At 38.4% G+C, this 26,701-nt stretch overlaps 1 protein-coding gene across 1 annotated transcript; it reads right to left on the reverse strand.

Annotated features, from left to right (window-relative positions):
* Positions 1-569: 569 nt before the first annotated feature.
* LOC131643128 (uncharacterized) lies at positions 570-25,300 on the reverse strand. Its single transcript, XM_058913283.1, has 7 exons — positions 25,243-25,300; positions 24,375-24,499; positions 24,031-24,297; positions 23,884-23,953; positions 1,116-1,240; positions 772-1,038; positions 570-695 (listed from the first exon to the last, which is right to left on the reverse strand). Exons 1-7 carry the CDS (start codon positions 25,298-25,300, stop codon positions 570-572), a joined length of 1,038 nt encoding a protein of 345 aa, XP_058769266.1.
* Positions 25,301-26,701: the final 1,401 nt, after the last annotated feature.

Consider the following 26,701-nt stretch of genomic DNA (forward strand, 5'->3'; position numbering starts at 1 on the left):
AAAACAAAACAAAGAAACCTATAGAGTACTATAGATACGTTGGGTGCTAATACCTTCCCTTCGTATAACCAACCCTCTTACCCGGAATCTCTCCCCCACTTGTGCATTGCTTTTAGTTTTGGGCTTTGCATCTGTTTTTAGGTTATTGCAGCTTTTTTCCTTTTCCTCCTTTGGAAACAATAAAAAGTTTGGTCGGAACAAAAGAAAAATCATTTTTTGAGCACTCGAGCCCAAAGAAGGCATCAGGTGTCTCATCCCGAAAAAAGATACGATTTTTCCCCGCGACAGATTGTGTTTATCTGGTTTAGAAATTTCCTCCATAGCATCTTGTTCGGATACAGTATCTTCACTACCATGTGGTTGTGGATTCACGTTGTCACTACCTGAGAATGGATGATTTTCTTCCAGGTTTTTATCTTGATGAGTAGCTGGGGATTCGTCAGTGGATTGGCTTTCTTCGACTGGCTCATTAGGTAAGATGGTGGTAAGAGGCCTGGCATCTTCAAAAACTGGTGAGAGAACATGGGATTTATTTTGGGAAATATCTGCATTAAACAAACCAGACTTGGTCAGAACGATAAGGCCTTGAGAAGTTTATCGATGAAAGTGAAAGAGTTATGATTACCTTGAGGTTTATCGACATTAATGGTGAGATTGTAAGTCTTAAGACCTGAAGTAGCAGTGCCAGTATCATCCTGCAATGAAAGGTAAGATGTTAACTTAATCATGTAGTTAAAATTATGAGATGATTTTAGGTTGAAACCCAAATACCTTGGGTGGAATATTGTCTGGACTTGAGTTATGACTTTCGACAACGAAGGCATTACTGGCAGTTTTTAAAGGTGATTCCTCAGAAGACGCCTTGTCGCTAGGAGAAGCAACTTTGGAGGAACCTAGCCCTTTCTCTTTTCCCGAAGGAGTAATAGCTTTCTGTCTCTTTCTATGGCCTTGCCTGGTACGAGGAGGAGATTTGTCTTCATCATCTGAGACAACTGTTGAAGAGACTTGTCGTTTCGAACCTACCGGGGGTTTCGAATTCTGGGAAATATAAAATTGAGTAAAATAAGCACTACTCACAGAATATATGAGATTAATGATATAAAATGGGTATGTACCGTGGGTTTCTTGTTGGTGGCAATGGAATCACTCTCACTTGGCTTGTTACTTTTAGATGCCCCAGAGTCCTTCTGTGTAGGAACTTCTTTAATCTTCTTTCTTCGAGCAACGGTTGTAGTTGAGACTGGAATCAGTATATCAACAGAAAAAAGAAATGTCAGTCGAAAGATTGTCTGAGTCCAAACCTTCAGGTATTGGGGTCAAGACACGAACATGTTCAAGATCTATATGAAGATGCCCTTTGAAAGTATCTAGGGTATGCTTAGTCGGAACCACTCGATCAACACGTTTTTTAGTACTTTCTTGAAGATCTTTTAAAACGTTGCCACAGACAAACCAATTTGGAAAAGGAGGGCTCAGAGCCACACCAAAATTAGCACTTGGTAGTGGAGGGAATTTGGAGGATTAAGTTTGAAAGCCACTTCATACAAGGAGTCAGTCCTTAAAAAGTCAGCATGAGAATCCTTCCGCTCAGTGGAGGTTCCTTGTTGGTAGTATATGTTTAGCAAGTTTAATTGCGAAGACATTATTGCTTTCATTGAACTGTAGAAGCTGAGTTGGCTGTAGAACCCCAACCCATCCTGGCCTTATTAGGTTGTGGTGCAGAAACTATTCAGGTGAAGACTTGGATTAGTTGTCATGCGGAGAACCACACTCAGACGAGTTTTTCTTGAGAATATTGCTGGCTCATAAGTTTAATTGTGCAAAGCCGGTAATATCCGAAAGAAAAATGTAGACTCTGACGTATCAGTAGAACATGTTTTGCAGGTGATAAACCCTAGTACTATCCCATGTTTGGTTCTCTGACCTCATGCTCGTGACGCTGGACCTTTGAACCTGTGTGTACCATATTTGTATTACCATGTCTGTATTACCATGTTTGCGTTACCATGTTTGAACTACCATGTTTGCTTTACCATGTTTGAATATGTGGCATCCACGCATCCATGCATTCATACATTCATTAAAAAACCCATCTTTTTCCATAAAAACATGATTTTTCCAAAAATATTTAGAGAAATTTTCCTTGCAAACATTATAGGATTAAGTGATGGAGTGGGTAAAAAGGCATACCAAGAAATACGGTTTCAAAGAGCCTAATGTGGAAAGACTGAAAGAGTTAGCATCTTTTGTACAAGATCCTTCCGATTTTAGGAAAAGCCATGGAAAGCTTTTGCCTATCTTGAACACTCACGTTGATGAAGGACTTCTCAAAACTCTGGTTCAGTTCTATGATCCCGTCTACCGGTGTTTCACCTTTCCAGACTATCAGTTGGTACCAACCTTGGAAGAATATGCCAATCTTTTGGGTATTCCTGTGTCTGACAAAATACCTTTCAATGGTTTAGAAGCCATTCCTAAGTCACCAGCCATTGCAGCAGGTATCCACTTGAAGAAATCTGAAGTAGAAAGTAATTGGACTACCAAAGGAAACCTTCCGGGTTTGACTTCGCAGTTTTTAATAAAGAAAGCCTTTGATTTCATTGAAACTGGTAGCATGATAGCTTTTGAAGCTGTACTAGCCTTGCTCATCTATGGGTTGGTTCTGTTTCCCAACATCAACGACTTTGTTGATATCAACGCCATAAAGATCTTTCTGATTGGAAATCCTGTTCCGACTTTGCTTGGTGACATGTATTTCTCTATCCATCATAGGAATCGCCAAGGTGGTGGAATCATTGTATGTTGTGCACCTCTTTTGTACAAATGAATTGTTTCACACTTACCTGAGTCTCCTACTTTCACGGAAAACCGAGAAGGTTTGCGTTGGTCTCAAAGGCTTATGTCTCTTACTAATAATGATATTCATTGGTATACCTTGGCTCGCTGCGGCACAAAAACCATTGATAGTTGTGGAGAGTTCGCCAACGTACCCCTCATTGGTACACAAGGAGGAATTAACTACAATCCAATCCTAGCCCGACGACAGCTCGGGTATGCAAATTCAGTTAAACCTGTTGGTCTTGCAGTGGAAAGCTACTTCTACCAAGAAGGAGAGGATCCTCAGAGGTTGAAGACAAGAATGGTGAAGGCTTGGTACGATGTCCGAAGAAAAGAAAAAGGTGGGATAAGAAATTGCATTGCCACGAACGCCTACACCTGCTGGGTAAAGAAAAGAGCAAAGGAGTTTCAAATGCCTTATGATTATGAAGAACCCATGTTCCCTGCAGTATCTCAATTGCCCGACATTCCCACTATAGAAGAATACCAAGAGACTTTAGCCAAGATGAGGTTAGAAAAAGACGCTTGGGAAGAAAAGTTTCGAAGAACTGATGTGGAAAACAGAAAGTTGAAGAAACGAGTGAAAGATCACGAAGAAACTCTCTATTATCAAGATGGATGGCTCATGAGTAAAGATGAGAAGATCCGTCGGAAAGACGCCGCAATCAGGAGGTACATCAAAGAAAGCAAGAAAAATCTTGAAGCCTCGACAAGCAACGCTCTGATGCCTGACAATTGGAAGAATGTTGTTGACAAGCTGAGGGCTGAAAAGGCCGAGTTGAAAGCTTACTATGGGAAAGAAATCATGAAGCTCAAGCTGCATAATGCATTTGGTTCTTCGTCTGATGAAGATGCTTAGGATTGTTTAGATTTTCATTTATCATTTGCTTCTGTAAGGAGCTATGCTCCAATGTTGTAACATTTCCCATTATTTCAATAAAAGAATAATTTGTGTTCAAATGTTTGCAAGAAAATAATCTTAAAATAATTGGAAAAATCATAAATTTCTTTTTGCATACATCATTCTGCATATCGAGTCTGTTGTATAGAGTCTCATCTTTTGGATCTTTCTCCATTAGATCGTCAAGCTGTCGCGTCTCAAAGTTTCTCGACCGCGCTCGCAATCAGATCACAGATACAATACTCGTTCAAGCAGAAGAAGAGTAATGGAACACTCTGAACAAGAGAATATTGAGCTTCGTGGTACAGTGACCACCCTTCAAGAAAAATTGGAAAGTCTCACTACTCTGGTTGACTCTTTAATGGCCGCACAGAATCAGCCGCCGCCACCTAACAGTCAAGCAACAGTAACATCTGAAGTCACTACTCCAGTTTCTACAGTTGCATTCAGCATTCCATCTTTCTCCATGCCAGAAGGTTGGGGCCCGCCTTTCAGCTTTGGTGCAGGTTTCCGCCATAATTTCTCTGGGGTTCAAACAACCACAACTGAAGCGCCTGCTGCACAAGGTTCGGCGTTTATTCCACATTCAGGGGTAACTTTTTCCCAAATCACTATGGCACTTTCTCAACCCACTATGACAGTTCCGACCCCTACGGTTCACACTGTTCCTTATGATGGCAATGAGATTTATCATGATCAAGGTGATAGCACAAATCAGCGTAACCTTGTGGAAGATCTCCAAGAACAATTCAACAAGATTCAACTGGAAGTCAAAGCTATTCGTGGCAAAGATTTGTTTGGAAAGAATGCCCAAGAGCTATGCTTAGTTCCCAGTGTACAAATACCTGCTAAATTCAAGGTCCCAGACTTTGAGAAGTACAAAGGTAGTTCTTGTCCACAAAGTCATCTCGTAATGTATGCCAGAAAGATGTCTACTTATGCAGATAATCATCAGTTGCTTATCCATTACTTTCAAGACAGTTTGACTGGTGCCGCACTGAAGTGGTACACAGGTTTGGATAGCACTAATATTCGGACTTTCAACGACCTAGGTGAGGCCTTTGTCCGGCAATACAAATACAACTCGGACATGGCTCCAGACAGAGATCAGCTCCGATCCATGGCTCAGAAAGACCATGAAGCTTTCAAAGAATATGCCCAACGATGGAGAGAAACTGCTGCTCAGATTAATCCACCGTTAAAAGAAAAAGAGATGACAAAGATCTTCTTGAATACTCTCAGCCCGTTTTATTATGAACGCATGATTGCTAGTGCTCCAAGTGATTTCACCGAAATGGTAAACATGGGGATGCGTCTAGAAGAAGGAGTCCGAACCGGACGTCTAACTAAAGAAGGTGGATCTTCAAGCGGAACCAAAAAGTTCGGAAGTGGTTTCCAAAAGAAGAAAGAACAAAGTGTTGACATGGTATCCCAAGGGAGGCCAAGAGGAAATGTCAATCATCAACGACAAGTAGCTGCTATCGCACCAGTCGTTAATACAACGCCGAATCCGGGATTTACCCCGCAGTTTCAACAACAACAGCCTCGACAACAGGCTCAGCAGTTCAACAATAATCATAATCGTGTGCAAAAAGCTCCACAGTTTGATCCGATTCCAATGACCTACACAGAATTGTACCCTGCTTTGATTGAGAGAGGTCTTGTTCAAACTAAAGCACCACCACCAGTACCTGAGAAACTCCCATGGTGGTACAAAGCTGAGGTCTCATGCCCTTATCATCAAGGAGCACCTGGCCATGATCTTGAGCATTGCATAGCTTTGAAATATGAAGTTCAGAGGTTGGTTAGATCTAATCTTCTCTCTTTCAGAAATTTGAATCTAAATGTGCAAGCAAATCCACTGCCCAACCATGGAGGGCATGTTGTAAACATGGTGTATGGATGTCCCGGTCCATATCGAGTCTATAATATCAATTTCTCAAGAGCAGATTTGGTACAAATGCACGCCACTCTCTGTCGAGGGCAGAATTTTCGCCAGCATCACTACGATTCCTGTAGCATATGTTGTGTAGATCCTCACGGATGTTCGATTGTGAGAAGAGATCTTCAAGTCTTGCTAGATAATGGTACTATTCAGATCTACAGAAATAGGAATGAAGATGAAGTTAACATGATAGGATGTTATCCGCATGAGCTTTTAGTCTCAGATATCAACTCGGAAATGCCTAAAGTTAACATCATCGTTCCTCATTTCAACATGCCTGAGCGCATAGAAGTTACCTACAACAAGCCAAAGGTTCCTATTGCTCCTATGATCATTTGTCTACCTGGACCTGTTCCTTATGACTCTGACAAGGCAGTTCCATACAACTACAATGCAACAATGATAAAGGATGGACAAGAAGTTCCTTTACCTACTCTTTCATCTGTCGTGAACATCGCTGATGTGAGTCGAGTAATAAGAAGTGGACGTGTGTATACTCCACTACCTCCAAAGCAACCTGTTGTTCCTGCAACCGGGCAAAATCCTATCAATACACCAGTGGGGAATCCTGAGGAAACTCCTGTCAGTAATACAAACACTGATGTTGGTCAATCCAGTGGAACCAATGTCAATCCTGACTTTGATGAAATTTTGAAGCTTATCAAAAGAAGTGAATACAAGATTGTGGATCAGCTTATGCAGACTCCTTCAAAAATCTCAATACTTTCATTGCTGTTGAACTCTGAAGCTCACAGGGAAGCCCTGATGAGAGTCTTGGATCAAGCTTTTGTAGATCATGATGTGACTGTTGACCATTTTGATGGGATAATAGCTAACATAACAGCTTGCAACAATTTAAGCTTCTGTGATGAAGAACTCCCCGAGGAGGGAAGAAATCACAATCTTGCTTTGCACATTTCTATGAACTGTCAGTCAGACTCTTTGTCTAATGTGTTGGTAGACACCGAATCCTCCTTGAATGTGATGCCAAAGACGACTCTTGCTCGTTTATCCTACCAAGGAATGCCTATGAAGTTCAGTGGTGTGGTAGTCAAAGCATTTGATGGATCGCGAAAATCTGTTATCGGAGAAGTCAACCTTCCCATGACAATTGGTCCACATACATTTCAAATCACCTTCCAGGTAATGGATATTCAAGCTGCTTATAGCTGCCTGTTAGGACGACCATGGATCCACGAAGCAGGGGCAGTAACTTCTACGCTCCATCAAAAGTTAAAATTTGTAACAAATGGAAAATTGGTAACGATAAGTGGAGAACAAGCCTTAATGGTGAGTCATTTATCCAATTTCTCTTTCATTAGTGCCGATGATGTGGAAGGAACTCAGTTCCAAGGTCTCTCTTTAGAAGACGAATCTTCCAAGAAGAAAGCATCAATCTCTTCTTACAAAGAGGCGGTGAAAGTAGTAAAAGATGGAACTACCGCTGGCTGGGGGCAAGTTGTGATCCCTACCAAGAATGAAACTAGAGCAGGTCTCGGATGTTCACCAACATTCTCAAACTGCACCAAGAAGGATGAAACCCTTCGTCCGATCAAAGAAACATTCATTAGTGGAGGGTTCCTCAATCCAATTCCTCAAGAGGTTAATGTCCTTATCGAAGAATGCATCGAAGAAGGTCTCTCCGATGATGAAGAAGAATGGAAATGTTATCTCAATGACTCGGGATACATATCTCAGGAAGAACCATATCCTCCGTCACAGAAATCCAAAGGCAATGAAACTGAGCCTGTTCCTGCAGAAATATGGGATACCTTGGGACAACCAAGTGGCAAATTTGATTATATGGTGAAATATACTGCACCTGAAAGTTCAAAGATTGCGATTGAAGATATCCAAACAACTGGATGGGGAGATTCCTTTGAATATAATAGTCAACCAGAAGAGGCTTATCAGCCCTGTCAATTTTCTCAGCAGCCTGAAATTACTGAAGATTTCAGCTTCAACGCACCTGCCAAGGTTTATAATCCTGAAGGTGGTTATTATCACATAAATGCCATTTTTGAAGATGAAGGGGAAGTGTTATACCCCAAAATTTGCCCACATATTTTTCAAGAAAACTCCAATCTGAAAATTAAGGGTCTCATATAATCATGGATTTTTATTTCAACAAATATCCTGACATATGAAATACTTAGTTTTTAAAATTTTTCTTATACAGTAATTTGGCTTGCAGTTGAATTTATTCTTACGCAAAACGCCAAATACTGTTTATTACTTCACACATGCTATTTATTTATTTACAGATAAATGGTACTGACACAATTGGTACAGAGTTAAATCTTTTTGCAGGCGCAGAATCAGGAAACTCAGACTGTACTGGTAACAAGTAGATTATTATTATCTTTTGTTTCCCACTAGTTTTTGTACTATATTCCATTATTTTCAAAAATCTTTTCAAATCTCTTTTTCAAAAATCAAATCTCTCTTTTTTCAACACTATCATACACTTTCTTTCAAATCTTACTTCCACTCAAATTTTCCTTTTGTACGGAATCACATCATTCCCCAACGTCTCTTTCCTTCTTTCCATTCTATAAATACCTCTCATTTCCTTCCATAAAATCTCACATCAAATTCCAACTCATCTTTCAAATTCCTATCTCATATCTATTTTCTCTTCTTCCCTGACAAGAATGGCAAAGTGGATAGAGACACTGTTTCTTACAGTCATCACCATTGCTACGGTGATCATGACTTGCTTCTGCCTGCATAGTCCTGAAGAGTGCGGACCTGCAATGGTTGCACTCCCAATCATCTACATGTTATTGTTCATAGCATGGGTCATTAATCGTCATTCTTAAAATTTGCCGTATTTCTTATTTCTTAAATGTACCGTTTATTCGTCGTACTGTTCAATATAGTATGTGATATTTGTACTGTCAGTATTAAATGTTGTACTATTTGTCATAATATTGCTTAATTACCAAGATAATATTTTGTGTGTTTTCTGCCAGTCAAATATTCCTATTTCTGTGCATTAAATGATTTTCAGGGTTATCATCGGTAATTTTGCCCGCATACCGTAAATATTAGTTATTTATTATGTCTGTGTTTTTCTAACAAGTCATGTAAATAAACTTTCATTTTTCACATAAAACAAAAACAAAAAACAACAAAAAAGAAAATTAACTTTGACTGTTGATTTTTCACTCTAACTGCTACATCAATACCTGAATAGTCAGTCGACAGCCAAACTGCTGGCAGTACAATTCTCAGTGTTTTGTACCATCAATCAAATCAATCTTTCACAATTCAAATTTCCAAGATTTTTGTGTTAGAAGTCTTCTGAATATCACGCGATTAGCAGAAACTCAGCACTGCACAAAAATCAGGTACGCTTAACTGTCTCCTACACAAACAGTCCCTAATCAGGGTTTTTCTTGTTTTTACAGGAGCAACAAGTTTTTGAGAGCTCAAATGGATTTCATACACATCCATATATCTCAAAGTACCATCATACAAATTTTCAAACTTCAATTCACTCAGACGCACCGTCAGCAGCTCAAACAGTCAACAGACGACCCGTTTGACCAAAAAAGTCAACAGACAGTCAAAAATGAAATTTTTTGTCAAAGTCCATATTTTGTCAAAGGATTCATCATTTGATCATTGGATGATCATAATTCATCAAGGAAAGATCAAAAATCAACAAAACCCTAATATTCAAAATTAGGGTTTTTGCCTGAAAAGTCAACTCAACTTTGACTGATCATAACTCTCTCATCCTTCATCCAAAAAATTCAAACCAAAGCTTGTTTTGAAGGAAATTCAATTATCTTTCAAATGCCATTGATCCCATGGTCATTGGATTCACCATTTGAAAAATATGATCAAAGACATTACAGGTCATTTTCAAAGTCAACAAAAAGACACTTTTTTCAAAAGGACACACAAGGAGCTTCAAAAATCATTTTGACATGAGACCAAAGGCATTGGTTAGAGGACTCTTTGAGGTTTCCAAAAAGTGCAAGATCTCCTTCATATGACAAAAATTGAAGGATTTACACCTTGTTGAAGTTGGCTAAATTTTGGGAAAATACATGAAATCAACATTGCTCAAAAATGTATTTTTTCCAAATGGGGCCAAGTTTTCAGCATTCAAACATCATTTCCATGATGTTATGGGCCTCCCACGACCAAGACAAAGCCCACATCATTTTTCTCCATTTTTTGATTTAATTTTATCATTTAAGATTAAATTAAAAAGGAAAAAAAGGAAGGATAAATCATAGCTTATTTTCTAAGCTAAAAGCTCACACATGTGGCTTAATTATGCAGCAAGAAAGCTGCAAGGAAAGGCTAAGGAAAGAGCAAGCCAAGGTTGCTTGAGTTCCAAGCTTGAAAGTCAAAATTCAACAAAAGCAATCATTGCTTTTAGCTTCAAATTTAAGCACTCCAAGGCCTATAAATGAAGCTGCATATTTCACAAACAAAAAGAGCCAAGACACCCACGAAATATAGCAAGAGTATAGCAAGAAAACTCATCAAATTTCTCAAAATTTCCATACACTTTGTAATTTTCAAATTCAATATTCCAATCAATATCAATACAAACCAATCATTCCAATCATCTCCTGGGATCTAATATAGTAAGTTAAGATCATAATTCATGGTTACATGTACATAAAACTCATGCTTTAAAAAGTTACATATTCATGTACTTTTCTAATTTTCGAATCTCATAACTAAGCATGTTTTAACGCCAACTAACGCTTCTAACAAGTTGCTAAGATGGTTTAGGGAAGATTTGAACCCTTACATGTAAGTCTTAACGTGAGAATACACATGTGCCATTCTTGAGGTTCCAAATATGTGAACTTTCGAATCCCATGATGCAGGCGTTTTTAGCCAAAACTAATGCCACCATCGTGTTCAGGAGGTCATTTTAAGTCGACCTGGGTGCCCCTTGTTTTTGTTAATGACCATTTTTGTAGGTTTTTGAAAGCATGAGAATCTGAAGCAAAATCCGCAGGTAAAGTTGTAGGAAAATCCGCAGCAAATTCCATAGGTAAATTGAAGAAGATGATGAATAGTGATGAGGACCCTTTGACTGCACGCGTGGCCTGTCCTTGTCTTTCTATTCGCCAGTCAACTGAACGTGGGTCCCACGCTGGACTCTCAAAGTCAGCATGATCTCATGCTACACCTCTAATCACGTGTGCCATGTGACTTCAATCTGGGCCATAGATCTCCACTAATTCTCCATCCAACGCATCAAAAACGTAGCTACACCATGCACCTTCATTTAATTACCACACATGATCATTGTCTTATTTTATTTTCTATTTTTATTTTAATTTCTTTGTTAAATTAATTAAAAATAGTTTTAAAAATCCAAAAAATACACAAAAAATATTTTTAGACTTCTAAAATAATATATTATTTTCTGAAAAAAAAATATTTTATTTTTCTTCAAAATTTTAATATTTTGCATAATTAATTAGTATATATTTATATATTTGCTTCTTAATTATTCTAACCAATCAAAAAATCATAAAAAAATTGTTCTTTATGTTAAATATTGTTTATATATTATAAACTAATTTTGTACATATTTTGAATAATTTTATCTTTAAGTTTTAATTATTTGTATAATTATTTACATAATTATGTTTTAATTAACTTAAATCAATTTCAAAAATCCCAAAAAAATTAGTTTTGTTTTGAAATTAATTGACAAATATTTTGTACATATTTTAAACTTAATTTCTAGGTTTAAATCTATTTTCATCTTTTTTCTTCATTTTAATTTAATTAATCATGCATTAATTATAATTAAAACCAATCATAAAAATTCCAAAAACATGCCTTTTATTTTTCTTGCAATTTAAATTCCTAGATAAATGTATAGGATGTCAAATTGATGTAAATAGGCTAGTTTACATTTCTCGCACAATCGATGTAATAGCGTAGATTTACTTTCCGCACTTTACATTTCCGCATTTTACTTTCCAGCATACATATAAACTGCGTGTATGTCAAAGATAAAATTGAACCGTTAGATCACTAACTTCAAAGATAAATATCTGAATCCAATCACAATCACACTTGCACCTCTTCAGGTAATCCTTTTCATTCTTTCAAAATCAAAGTCAAATTCTACTGTTTCGAGTACAAAATCGAACCTTGCTTTTATATCCGGTGAAAGGATAGATTTTTAAAGGAAATAGGATAAAGACCTTACAACTCAGGGTAGACCTCCTAGTTTGCTTGCTCAAATCAAAACAAACAAAATTCTCATACACTGTTGATTTTTCAAAACTTTCAAAAAAGACAACACTTTGTATACATCCAAACACGGGTTATTACAAAGTTAACGTTCTTTTCAAAACATCTTTCGAAAGATAAACAAGCATTTTGTATACATCCAAACACGGATCATTACAAAATTCAAATTACAAAAGTATTTGAAACCACATATGAGCAATTTCAGAGCAATTGAAAAGTGATCGAAAAACAAGTGAGCTAAGCAAACTTAAGAGCCCATGGATAACCATGGATACAAAGGGTGCTAACACCTTCCCTTTGTATAACCTACCCCCTTACCCAGAATTTCTTAAAGGTCTTTTTTCTGTTTCTTTTATAAACCTTTCCTTAATTGGATAAAATAAAAGGTCGGTGGCGACTCTGTGAATTTTCAAAATGCGAAAGCATTAAGCGACAAAAAAGAGTCAGTTCACGTATCTCTACAGATCAGAGGTATGGCCCGGTATTAAAAAAAATCGGAGGTCCACAGGAAGATGGCCCCGCAGTTGACTCGGAAAGTGTCGCTGACAATGAGTCTCTTCATCCTGAAGACTGGGAAATACATCCTGAAAATTCTGAAGATTGTGACTCATCATATGCTCTTCAAGAAGTAGAAGAAGACCGTTTCAACTCTACAAAGAACAAGGTTGACAAACCAGGACCTTCAAATCCTGCTCGACCAGCGGTCAATGTCAATACTGAAGATAATTCTGAGGAGAATTTTCCTGAATACATAATACACAGAGGAGTTCGTTGCTACTGGAAAGCTGTCGACGTTCCGAATGTTGTTCGCCGCTCAAAGTAATCACCTCGCTGTTATTTTGACCTCCTGCCTTGCCCAAAGCAGAGAGATGTTTTATAGGGCTTTGCTTTTAAATGTTCCGCCCAAATAACTTTGTGTATAGGGCTTTGTTTTAAAAGTTTCCCTCTTTGTCCTGCCCAAGACAAATGAGTTTGTGTTTAGGGCTTTGTTTCAAAAAAATGAATCATAAATAAAGTGTCACTTTGAATTCCCTACATTATATGTTTTATTTTTGCTTTTTCTGGAAATGGTAATCCTAAAAAACCAAAATAAAAAAAAAAAAACTTTTTCAAAAAAAATCTGCATACACTCCTGCATTCATAAATTTTCTGAAATAAATATAAATCATATGTGCAGATTTACTATTGATAAACCCATTGAATGCAATAACCCTATGCCCTCTCCCAACTTTGAGTTTCCTGTGTTCGAAGCCGAAGAAGAGGAAGAAGAGGAGATCCCGGACGAGATCTCTCGATTACTTAAGCACGAGGAAAGAGCCATTCTGCCTCACAAAGAGCCTTTAGAAAAGATCAACTTGGGTTCTGAAGAAGACAAAAAAGAAGTGACCATTGGATCGCTGCTTGATGCTGATATCAAGAGTAAGTTGACAGACCTTCTCAAAGAATATGTTGACGTGTTTGCCTGGTCCTACCAAGACATGCCTGGGTTGGATACCAGTATTGTTCAGCATTACTTGCCATTGAAGCCAGAATGTCCGCCAGTTAAGCAGAAATTGCGAAGGACTCACCCTGATATGGCTAACAAGATCAAAGTGGAAGTTCAAAAGCAACTCGACACAGGTTTTCTTGTCACCTCAGAATATCCTCAATGGTTGGCCAATATAGTGCCAGTTCCGAAGAAAGATGGCAAAGTCAGAATGTGTGTTGACTACCGTGACTTGAACAAGGCCAGTCCAAAAGATGACTTTCCATTACCGCATATCGACATGCTGGTTGATAACACCGCTAAGTTCAACGTCTTTTCCTTCATGGACGGGTTCTCCGGTTATAATCAGATCAAGATGGCTCCCGAAGACATGGAAAAGACATCTTTCATCACCCCATGGGGTACCTTTTGCTACAAAGTGATGCCGTTTGGATTGAAGAATGCAGGCGCAACTTACCAAAGGGCAATGACTACTCTCTTTCATGACATGATGCATAAAGAAATTGAAGTTTATGTGGACGACATGATAGCCAAGTCCAGCACAGAAGAAGAACATATTGAATACCTTTTGAAGTTGTTTCAACGACTAAGGAAATATCAGCTTCGCTTGAATCCTAACAAATGTACTTTTGGGGTTAGATCTGGAAAACTCTTGGGTTTCATTGTCAGCCAAAGAGGTATCGAAGTAGATCCCGACAAAGTCATAGCTATTCAAGAGATGCCTGCACCAAAAACTGAAAAGCAAGTAAGAGGGTTTCTCGGACGATTGAACTATATCTCTAGATTCATCTCTCAAATGACTGCCACTTGTGAGCCAATTTTCAAGCTTCTCCGCAAAGATCAAGGGGTTGTATGGACTGAAGATTGCCAGAAAGCGTTCGACAGTATCAAAGAGTACCTGTTAGAACCACAAATATTGATTCCTCCGGTTGAAGGAAGACCGTTAATCATGTACCTTACCGTGTTGGAAGAATCCATGGGTTGTATGCTTGGACAGCAAGATGAAACCGGTAAGAAGGAGCATGCCATCTATTACCTGAGTAAGAAATTCACAGATTGTGAGTCTCGTTACTCCATGCTCGAAAAAACGTGTTGTGCTTTGGCTTGGGCTTCAAAACGTCTCCGCCAGTACATGATCAACAATACTACTTGGTTAATCTCCAAAATGGATCCGATCAAATATGTCTTTGAAAAGCCTGCCTTAACAGGAAGGATTGCCCGATGGAAAATGCTGTTATCTGAGTATGACATTGAGTACCGTGCCCAAAAAGCGATCAAAGGAAGCATTCTCGCCGATCACTTGGCACATCAGCCAATTAATGAATATCAATCTCTCAAGTTTGACTTTCCTGATGAAGATGTCTTGTACTTAAAGATGAAAGATTGTGACGAACCGTTACCTGAAGAAGGTCCTGAGCCTGGATCAAGATGGGGCCTAATTTTCGATGGAGCAGTAAACGCTTTTAGCAATGGAATTGGGGCAGTCATCATCACTCCCAAGGGTTCTCATATCCCGTTCTCTGCCAGACTGCTATTTGATTGTACCAACAACATCGCAGAATATGAAGCTTGTATCATGGGTCTCGAAGAAGCCATTGACTTAAGGATCAAGATCCTAGACATATATGGAGATTCAGCCCTCGTGATCAACCAAATCAAAGACAAGTGGGAAACTTACCACCCTGGCTTGATTCCCTACAGAGATTATGCAAGACGTCTTTTGACTTTCTTCAACAAGGTTGAATTGCATCATATACCTCGAGATCAGAATCGAATGGCAGACGCCTTGGCTACTCTATCTTCCATGTTCAAAGTCAATCATTGGAACGATATGCCTACAGTCAGAATTACGCGCCTTGAAAGGCCCGCCTATGTGTTTGCAACTGAAGCAGTCATCGATGATAAACCGTGGTTCCACGACATCAAGCGCTTCCTTCAAACTCAAGAGTACCCACTTGGGGCATCAAACAAAGATAAGAAAACACTAAGGAGACTTTCTGGAAGTTTCTTCCTGAACGGAGATGTGCTATACAAAAGAAATTTCGACATGGTTTTGCTCAGATGCGTGGACAGACACGAAGCAGACATGTTAATGCATGAAGTGCATGAAGGGTCCTTTGGAACTCATTCAAATGGGCATGCAATGTCCAAGAAGATCTTAAGAGCAGGATACTATTGGTTGACAATGGAATCTGACTATTATAAACACGTGAAGAGATGTCACAAGTTCCAGATCTACGCAGATAAGATCCATGTGCCACCGACTCTACTCAACGTTCTCTCATCTCCATGGCCTTTCTCCATGTGGGGTATCGACATGATCGGAATGATCAAACCGAAAGCTTCAAACGGTCATCGTTTCATCTTAGTGGCAATTGATTACTTCACCAAATGGGTTGAAGCAGCATCTTATGCCAACGTTACAAGACAAGTGGTTGTGAGGTTTATCAAGAATAACATCATTTGCCGATATGGTGTTCCCAGCAAGATCATTACTGACAATGGTTCAAACTTGAACAACAAGATGATGAAAGAATTGTGTGAGGAATTCAAGATTGAGCATCATAACTCTTCTCCTTACAGACCAAAAATGAACGGCGCCGTTGAAGCTGCCAACAAGAACATTAAGAAGATTGTCCAGAAAATGGTCGCCACTTACAAAGACTGGCATGAAATGCTGCCATTTGCTTTACATGGGTACCGTACTTCAGTGCGTACTTCAACAGGGGCAACTCCCTTTTCTCTAGTATACGGCATGGAAGCTGTGCTCCCCGTAGAAGTTGAAATACCATCAATGAGAGTCCTCATGGAGACTAAGTTATCAGAGGCTGAATGGTGTCAAAGCAGATACGATCAGTTGAATTTAATCGAAGAGAAACGTATGACTGCTCTATGCCATGGACAGTTATACCAAGCAAGGATGAAACAAGCTTTCAACAAAAAGGTTCGACCTCGTGAATTTCGAGATGGCGACCTCGTGCTTAAAAAGATCTTGTCTTTTCAACCAGATTCTAGGGGCAAATGGTCTCCTACTTACGAAGGCCCGTATGTTGTCAAAAGAACATTTTCTGGCGGCGCCATGACTCTTGCAACCATGGATGGTGATGAACTACCGCATCCTGTGAATGCTGATGCAGTCAAGAAATACTTTGTCTAAAAAAGACAAAAGAACAGCTCGGTAAGTTGAAAACCCGCAAAGGGCGACTTAGGCAAAAATGAGCGTCTCGGTGGACTGAAAACCCGAAAGGGCGGTCCAGGAAAAAATTAGAGACAAAAACAGAAAAAATTTCATCCTGGTAGATTGAAAACCTGAAAGGGCAATCTAGGCAAAAATTAAGGAATAATGACAAAGTAACTGCATCAGTCTGTACTTCGTCACCTGAGGAGTCTTTTTCATCAAAGGATCTACGATCAAATCATCGCCAATCTGAAGCGACAAGCACAGTTGGAACTCAAAGTTGTTAGGGGGAATAGTGGTTATTGCTTTCAATGTAGCCTTTTCCGCATAATTACCATTTCCAACTTTTGTAAATACTCCATGGAATCACGCCTTTAGCTGATTTCCATCCTATTAAATAAATTCGAGCCTTGTGCCCATTTGTTTGAAATCTCTAATTTCTTTTAGCTTGCAAAATGACGCTTTAATTGTGTTATTCACTTTTGAGAAAAAAGAGTTTTAAATGAATTTACTTTCCTTTTTCAAAATAAAAGCGAAACTTTCCTTTGAGCTGTGAACAACAGAAGGAACATCAACAGCTATCTCCATAGGATGAATCAAAGATTATGATAGGAAAAGTTCTTCTATCCCCAGTGAAGAAGGTCTTTTATCCCCAGTGACGAAAATTTTCTATCTCCAGTGAAGAAGCTCTTCCATCTCAATAAGAAAAGATGCTTATCTTCCTCAGAGAAGTTTAAAGCACGCAACACCGTTCATCACCTGTGTTATCTACACCGTGTTGAAGAACATTTGCCAAGTATCTGGTTGTATTGCGACGTCGGTCCCTCTCCAGTATACTTCTTTGTCTGTCAGTATTGTTAGCATGCAAGTGACATTCATGACATTCATCATTCATACATATTTGCATCATTTATGCATCATTGCATTTTTCAAATGTCTGCCTAAAATCACTTGTTCAGGATATATCTATCCCAAAAAAAAGAGAGAGAAAAAGCAAAAAAAAGAAAAAAAGAAGAAGAAAAAGAAACAGGTACGGGCATGTCATCTCTCCAGTAGGTTGTCACCCATAAGCAGAAAGAACATCTTCTTTCTCCAGTTCCCCACTGAGATCATTCCTCGTGGAAGAAGGTTGCTTTAGTTTTCTCCTCTCAAAACAAAGGAGAAAATCCCCAATTGAGTTCATTCCTCATGGGTACAAAGTCTTGTTTGACTGTTTCTTTCCAATTCATTCTTGGTTAGAACCCTGTCTTTACCAAAGATTCAAGTTCCGATTCCTCAAATAGAATCGTGAAAAACAGACAATAAGCAATAGCCTCATCATCCGAGCAGCTTATGTCTCTTTCAAAAGCTTTTTTCCTCTCAAGGAAATCAATCATGAAGACCATTTGACAATCAGGGCCTTATTACTGTTCACAAGGCTGAATAACCAGTAATTTCCCTAGCAAAGTCTCCAGAATCATTTTATCACTCGGCTGATAATTGATCATGTCTTCAAAACCGCTATCACGAGGCTGATAGTCGGTAACCTTTGTGTTCTGGTTATATTATTAAACATGTCTATCACCATGCTGATAGTCGGTAATATTAACCGAACCTTTGAAACTCTTTTACCTTGTCAAGTCTATCACCATGCTGATAGTCGGTAATACAGTTTCATACCTTTCACCTTCGCATTATTAACAAGTCTATCCCTGTGCAGATAGTCGGTAATGTCGATAGGTAAGCTTTTCTTACAAAGCTATCATTCCCCGGTGAAGCATACACTTGCTTTCCCGAAAAGAAAAAAACAGATTCTCTTCCTAAAACGGATTGAACCATCCTTCTCGATCTCTTGTCCCCAGTGGAGTCAGTTTGATATCCCTCGGTAAAAATATCTTTGCATCATTCGCAATTTTGGTATCTTAGGTCCAAAATTCGCGTCTTCTGATATTTAAGTCTCTTCCACCCTATCAAAACGAAGATTTTCAATCTTCATGTCTCAGGTTGAAGAAACTTAAATAGGGGCATCTGTCATACCCCAATTTTTGACCTAAGATACCACCTCATATCATAGCATATGCATCATTTGCATCTCTAACAAATTGCATAGCTTGTGTTTGCTACTTGTGACTCAGCAGGATTTGATCAGGAAATCACTCATCAGTACAAGTAACAATCAATTAGGGTTTTGTTCTCCCTTCATTTCAAATGAATCATCTTCATCAACAATCAACATTTGGTCCTCAGAGATTCATTTCAACAAGCTCAAAGGCTCTGAACCAACCAGATCAGGGTTTTGACTGAAGATAGTATACCCCTGACTTTTGCTCAGGATTTGACCTAATGACTTGGGACATGACCTCAAGACCCCAAGTGCATCATTTTGACCTAATCCATTGGCTCAAGACATCTCCTACACAAGGATTGATCAACAGTGAAATTTCAAATCATCAGAATAGGGTTTTAAACTATCAGGGACTAAAATCAGGGATCACATTTGGGAAACCCTAAAAATCCCCAGGAAGTCAATCAAAGGTTTCAATCATCTTCAAATAATCCCTATGACAATATCCAATGGAAATTGTGTCTCAATTCAAGATCCACAATCATCAATTTCATCAGGTCGACAATTAGGGTTTTTGACCTAATTCATTGAATAACTGACTTTTTAATCAGAACATGGTGCCACAACTCAAACCATGGCTCAATATCCTCCAATACCTCAATATTATCCATTCATACCATTCATTTGGTAAGGATAGCCTGGTTCATTTGAAATCTCCAGAAACGTGATCCGTCTGAAAAAGTCAACTGTACAAGATCACCATTGACTTTTTGGAATTTTGGTCAACCATGACTTTTGAAGTTTCAAATCATCAATATATGATATATGAAGTCATTTGATCAAGGAAAATCAAGAAAATCAATCAAGAATCAAAAAGTCAAAAGTTTGACTTTCCATACTTAGAAAAATTCTAAGTGTTTTTCAATGGTTTTTTCCAAACTTTGGAAGGGAATTTCTCAAAATTTCACCTACAAACTGAAAAAAACTTCCAACATGAAAGTTGGAGATTTTGATCCAATGAACAACTTTGTCACATATAATTTTTTTCCAAAAGATCAACCATTTAAGAGATATGGAGTTTCAAAGTTGGTATCTTTTGAAAATTTCACTTAAAACTTCATTTTCTTCAAAGTTCATGGATCTTTTTCACCCATTTCCTTAAAAGTCTTGAAGAAACTTTCAACTAGGGTTTTGAAGTGTGTAATATGAGCTTTCCAAAATGTCCAAGAGCATGAAAAAATATGGAGTGTAGCCATGGTTTTGAATTTTGACACTAGTGAACTTTTCACTTGAAATTTCAAGTCATTTTGCCAAAGTTATGAACCATTTTGCCAAATGATCCAAGTAATGATGCATAGATGCAATAATTGAAGATATTTTCTGATTTGAGATCAGAATGGAAAGAGATAAGAAGCTTGGCAAAATAACCATGGTTAAGTCACTTTTAACCATTTGCATTTAATGTGAAAGATTCCATTTTATCTCTTAAGCCAAATCATCACTTCTTGATCAACTTGCAAGAGCTTTGCATTCAGAATCCTTGGCCTATAAATAGAGGTTCAAATCATCTTCAAACTCACACCAAAACTTCACAAATCATAGGTTTTCTCTTCCTTTCTTGAATTGCAAGTTTCATAGTTTTCAAAGAGATAGAAAACTCAACCTCCAAATCTTTGAAGTCATGGCCAAAGTGATGGTTCTAACATCTCATAAACATCATATGGGATGTGTTTGATCCACTCACACGCCCCAAAACACCTTAAAACTCAGAATCATCATCTCACCTCCATGTTTGCATAAAGAGAGCCTTATCATGCCAAAATCCATTCAAGATCATTTCTGTCCAAACTAACACTTCCAACACCTTATATACATCACATATGAACTATCCCAACACCCATCATCAATCAAAAACTTCAGAATCATCAAGCTCGATTCACACTTGGTTCTACTGCAGATCGGGTTCCATGGAATGATCCAGATGTTTTCAATTCACTCCAAGCATCCAGACATGTTCTATAAACATCATTGAAGCTGTTCAGATCAAGCAACAACTTCTGTAACACCTCCAGCTCAAAATTCAATCTCCACTTTGGCCGTTTTTGAAGGTAAGCCTCATGAACTTCAAATTCATACTTGCACGCATCATAAATGAAATGTGAGCATACCATCTTGTTTCTGCACCTATGAGGATCATTAACCCTCAATCAATTGCATCTTAACTTGCACATACACGATTTCAGAATGAATCATAGAATTAGGGTTCTTCGTGTTCATCAGAAAATTGACCCCCTTAGAGTGAAAATAAATGAAATTAAATGGTACCATCATGTTCCTGGTGAAAAATCGAGCAAGATAGGCTATTCACTCGTTCCAAATAATTCAGTTTTCAGAATTTTCAAATTTGAATTGGGTTTGTGTTCTTGGCGCCAGATTTTGAAACTGAGTTTAGAATTTGATTCAAAAATATAATTGGTTTGTTACAAATGTTAAACAGACCACGTGCGTGGTCCAGTTGGCAATGTTTTTGAGTGGTAAACACAAGGGCGTGGGTTCAAGCCCTTTGGAAGACAAAACCTAATTTTTTATCACTATTTTTCTCTATTTTCTTCACAACTTCATCAATTAATTTAACCCATCAAATTAATTCATTTTGACTTCATTTTTTACACACTTATCATTTAATATATCTATTTTATGAACATCTAAAAAATCACAAAAAATATATTTATTTAATACATTTTTTAATTAAGTATAAAGTGACATGTTTTAAGTGTTTTTAATACTTTTAAATATTGTTTTTCACTTGATTTTTCAAACTTAATCACTTGTAAATATTTTGTGATCAAACCCTAGTCATCTAGGTGTTAATTAAGTATAATCTTTTTGTTTATCTTGATTAATTTGATTTCTTTCAAAATTTCAAACCGTTTTAAAACAGACGATCACCGTTTTTCAAAACAAATAAACCATTGATTAAATCTTTTTGGATTGATCAATTGATTTTCAATACCATGGGCCTCCATGTAGGTATAAGTCCCAAGCCCCTTTTGTACATACCCTTTTCTTTTTCTTTGTACAAAAAAAACTTCTTTCAAAACAAACTTTCAAACAGTTTTTTTAACAACAAAACAATCAACCATGTTTTATAAAATAAAACAGGGGCCTCCACATAGGTATAAGTCTCATTCCTGTACATGAAATTAGGTATTTCATTGTACACACGCCTTTTTGTATATATCTCGTTCAATTTGTTTTTTTAACTTCGAATAACAAATCAAAAAGTGAAGGTTTTCTTTAAATCTTCCCAAAAATACCATGGGCCTCCATGTAGGTATAAGTCCCGAGCCCTTTTGTAAATACCTGTTTACATAGCTTTTGAATAAACTCAAGTGGGTCTCTCCCCGAGTATAAGTCCCGAGCCCCGTGTATACAAATGGATCATGCTTACAGGTATATTTCCTTCATAAACTCCATTATATACACACACCTTGTCATATATATGTATAACTGTTCATAATTGTTCATGTACTTGTTCATATTTGTTTGTACTTGTTCATACTTGTGATTGTGATATATATACTTGTTCAACTTAGTACAACACTAGGTTCCCCATAGCCTCCTATTGGGCTTCGTGCAAAGAATCTCCCTAGTTTAGGTTAGGACATAGAGTATGGTTTCCCGGTGAAATCGCTCTAAGAGCTCAAACCAACTATATCATGCCTCCCCTTGGGCTTTGTACAAACGAGTGACCCTCCCATAGCCTCCTCTTGGGCTTACAATGCAAGGACCCTCGATTGTCCCTCCCATAGCCTCCTCTTGGGCTTACAATGCAAGGACCCTCGGATAGCCTCCTCTTGGGCTTCGTACAAGGACCCACGGGCTTCTTATAAGCATCCCCAATATCCAAATCAAATACCCTAGGAGATTAGACATTTATCATCTCTATGATAGGAGTACCTCTTCTATATCATCACAAACAATCAATCAATCAATCAATCAAACAACTTAACTTTTTTTGCCACAAGGCTGGCTAATCAATCAAACCGTTTCGCCACCATACTGGCTGATTAATCAAAGTTTTTGTCACAAGGCTGACTTCATTGAAACTTTTGCCACAAGGCTGGCTGATTAATCAAAACTTTTTGTCACAAGGCTGACTTCATTGAAAGTTTTTGCCACAAGGCTGGTTAAACAAAAAAAATATCTTTATCATTCTAAGCGCCATAAGTGGCACAACCCAGGGCTTATAATGAAAAGATTTTCAAACAAAAAACAAACTGATGTATGTGATGATATAGATTAGATACATCGAACATTTAGATGACATTTGTCTCTTTTCCTTTGCTTCCACTAGCATAAGTGGGAACTACGATTGCTCTGACTTTCTCAACATCCCTTTGAGAATACGTAGGCACAAGGTCGTATCCTTGGCGAGCAAAACTTCTCTCTTAAACCATTCAAACCTTAGCACCCGTAGACCCCGAGCTACAGATGCTCTGATTCCCTCTAAGGGATATGTATGCAGGGGATCGCGATGATCTTTGCGAGCATAACCAAACAAACACCTTAGGTCCCACCTATTTCACAAGAACCTCCACCACAAAGGATGAAAAAAAAACAAAACAAAGAAACCTATAGAGTACTATAGATACGTTGAGTGCTAATACCTTCCCTTCGTATAACCAACCCTCTTACCCGGAATCTCTCCCCCACTTGTGCATTGCTTTTAGTTTTGGGCTTTGCATCTGTTTTTAGGTTATTGCAGATTTTTTCCTTTTCCTCCTTTGGAAACAATAAAAAGTTTGGTCGGAACAAAAGAAAAATCATTTTTTGAGCACTCGAGCCCAAAGAAGGCATCAGGTGTCTCATCCCAAAAAAAGATACGATTTTTCCCCGCGACAGATTTTGTTTATCTGGTTTAGAAATTTCCTCCATAGCATCTTGTTCGGATACAGTATCTTCACTACCATGTGGTTGTGGATTCACGTTGTCACTACCTGAGAATGGATGATTTTCTTCCAGGTTTTTATCTTGATGAGTAGCTGGGGATTCGTCAGTGGATTGGCTTTCTTCGACTGGCTCATTAGGTAAGATGGTGGTAAGAGGCCTGGCATCTTCAAAAACTGGTGAGAGAACATGGGATTTATTTTGGGAAATATCTGCATTAAACAAACCAGACTTGGTCAGAACGATAAGGCCTTGAGAAGTTTATCGATGAAAGTGAAAGAGTTATGATTACCTTGAGGTTTATCGACATTAATGGTGAGATTGTAAGTCTTAAGACCTGAAGTAGCAGTGCCAGTATCATCCTGCAATGACAAGGTAAGATGTTAACTTAATCATGTAGTTAAAATTATGAGATGATTTTGGGTTGAAACCCAAATACCTTGGGTGGAATATTGTCTGGACTTGAGTTATGACTTTCGACAACGAAGGCATTACTGGCAGTTTTTAAAGGTGATTCCTCAGAAGACGCCTTGTCGCTAGGAGAAGCAACTTTGGAGGAACCTAGCCCTTTCTCTTTTCCCGAAGGAGTAATAGCTTTCTGTCTCTTTCTATGGCCTTGCCTGGTACGAGGAGGAGATTTGTCTTCATCATCTGAGACAACTGTTGAAGAGACTTGTCGTTTCGAACCTACCAGGGGTTTCGAATTCTGGGAAATATAAAATTGAGTAAAATAAGCACTACTCACAGATTATATGAGATTAATGATATAAAATGGGTATGTACCGTGGGTTTCTTGTTGGTGGCAATGGAATCACTCTCACTTGGCTTGTTACTTTTAGATGCCCCAGAGTCCTTCTGTGTAGGAACTTCTTTAATCTTCTTTCTTCGAGCAACGGCTGTAGTTGAGACTGGAATCAGTATATCAACAGAAAAAAGAAAAGTCAGTCGAAAGATTGTCTGAGTCCAAACCTTCAGGTATTGGGGTCAAGACACGAACATGTTCAAGATCTATATGAAGATGCCCTTTGAAAGTATCTAGGGGATGCTTAGTCGGAACCACTCGATCAACACGTTTTTTAGTACTTTCTTGAAGATCTTTTAAAACGTTGCCACACACAAACCAATTTGGAAAAGGAGGGCTCAGAGCCACACCAAAATTCGCACTTGGTAGTGGAGGGAATTTTGGAGGATTAAGTTTGAAAGCCACTTCATAGCGTAGTTCTGGTCGAACATGCGAGGGCAATTTTAACTTATCCAGTTTGGCGGAAAACTTTTCGCGTAAAATAACTGCAGCTTCACGAATGGTCCGACTAAGATCATCAGGCCGATAGATAGTTTCAAAGAATTTTTGAAAAGCTTGGATTTCTTTAATATGAGTCGAGGTACCTTTGTGGAAATTCTCTTGCACATCATCAAAAGCTGTAGTTAGTTCTTGAGTGAGACTATCGGCGTCAAAGATTTGTGAAGTATAGTAATCCGTCCACCAATGGTGAAAGTCTGGTGTGGAGTAAAAGGCAGGTTCGAAGGAAATAGGAGAAATATTGGTGACGCCAACATATTTGTTGATCTTTGATTCACACTCCTTTTCAGTCAGGTGCAAGGTATGGAAGCACAAATGGTTCCTTTTATCATATAAACACTTGGGTTTTACCTGCACCAGCCCAAACTGTCTCGAGACCAGATTTGGTTGGTAGCATACGAGAACGCATTGACTTTTTGATGGTCGAAGACGATGATAAAACAACCTTGGGGTCAGAAAGGCTTCCCAAATTTCCATAGACTCAGTTTGTTGATCCTGAGATGTTGATGGGAACCTTCGGGTGAACCATTCAGGACCGATTGTTCTGTGTACAAACGGAGCCATGGAAGGATCGAACTGATTACGCTGGGCGAACATCATTGTATATGCTAGAAAATGTTCACGAAGTTTCCCAGTTTCTTCTTTTGGCGTTAGGTAAGCCAACCTAGTTCCTTCTATAGTTCGATTCTTAATTTTATTATCTTCTTCATTGACGTTGCTTCGAAAGGGAAGGTGAGTTTCAAATGTAGCGTTAAGCCACAGTTGCAGTAGCCAAAAAGGACCAGCAAAAAGTAGAGTGCCAGTTTGGTAGTTTTTGGTAAGATTCGCGGCTTCGCTGAGGTTTTCATAAAGAAATCCTAAGAGTAATTGGCTTAGGTTGAGCTTTTTTCCAGCATGTAGCTGATTAGCCATGCAAAGATACCTCTTTGCAACCTGTATGGATCTTGAGCAGAAAGCGCATCGCGAGAGCCATAGTGCTAAAAAAGCAATATGTTCTTCATCAGAAACTTCTGCTTGTGTTGTGTTGTGGTACTTCTGGATGAATGCAGTATAAGTAATTGTTGATTCATTAAAGCTAATAGTATCAATATCCATATCATTGGGGTCGAAGGTCTCCCCAGTTGGTCGAAGTCCTGTAATAGCAGCTATATCGAAGAGAGTGGGGGTAACCATCCCACATGGAAGATGGAAGGTGTTGTGGGAAGCATCCCAGAAATGAACCGCTGCTACTAACATGGGTTGGTTATATTCTAAGCCTGTTTTTGATAATTGAATCAAATCATATATTCCTAATGATTTCCAGAAAGATTCTTTCTTTTTCTCTACTTTTTCTAACCAGGCATAGTATAGATCAGGATCTTTGGCTAAAGGGATTGACCTAAATACTTTTACAAAGTTGGTCATATAGTTTAACCTAATTTGTGCCAGAGCCAAAGGGGGTGCAGTTGAAGTTTCTTCAGCATTATCAGGTTCTCCTAAAGAGGAATGACCATCTTCATCTATCTTAATCTTACTAACCAAGGGTCTAGTTTTGTAATAAGAAGGGAAGAATTTGTTTATAGATGGATTACTTTCACCTGGCAATGGACCCATAAAAGCAAGAGGTTTTCCAGAAAGTTCAAAGGGGATGAGTACCTGAGAAGCGTAAATTGCGCGCACCTCTGCGGTGTTAGGGTTTGGAATGTGTTCTCGTTCCCCAGACCGCGTTGTTGTTTGGAGCTTTAGAACAGGTTGAAGAACATTTGAAGATGAAGCCATAGAGAAGTTTGATTGAGAAAGTATTCTGTTGAAGAAGATGAAGAAATAGGAA

Source organism: Vicia villosa, unplaced genomic scaffold, assembly GCF_029867415.1.
Source record: "Vicia villosa cultivar HV-30 ecotype Madison, WI unplaced genomic scaffold, Vvil1.0 scaffold7, whole genome shotgun sequence".
In the NCBI taxonomy this organism is placed as follows: domain Eukaryota; kingdom Viridiplantae; phylum Streptophyta; class Magnoliopsida; order Fabales; family Fabaceae; genus Vicia; species Vicia villosa.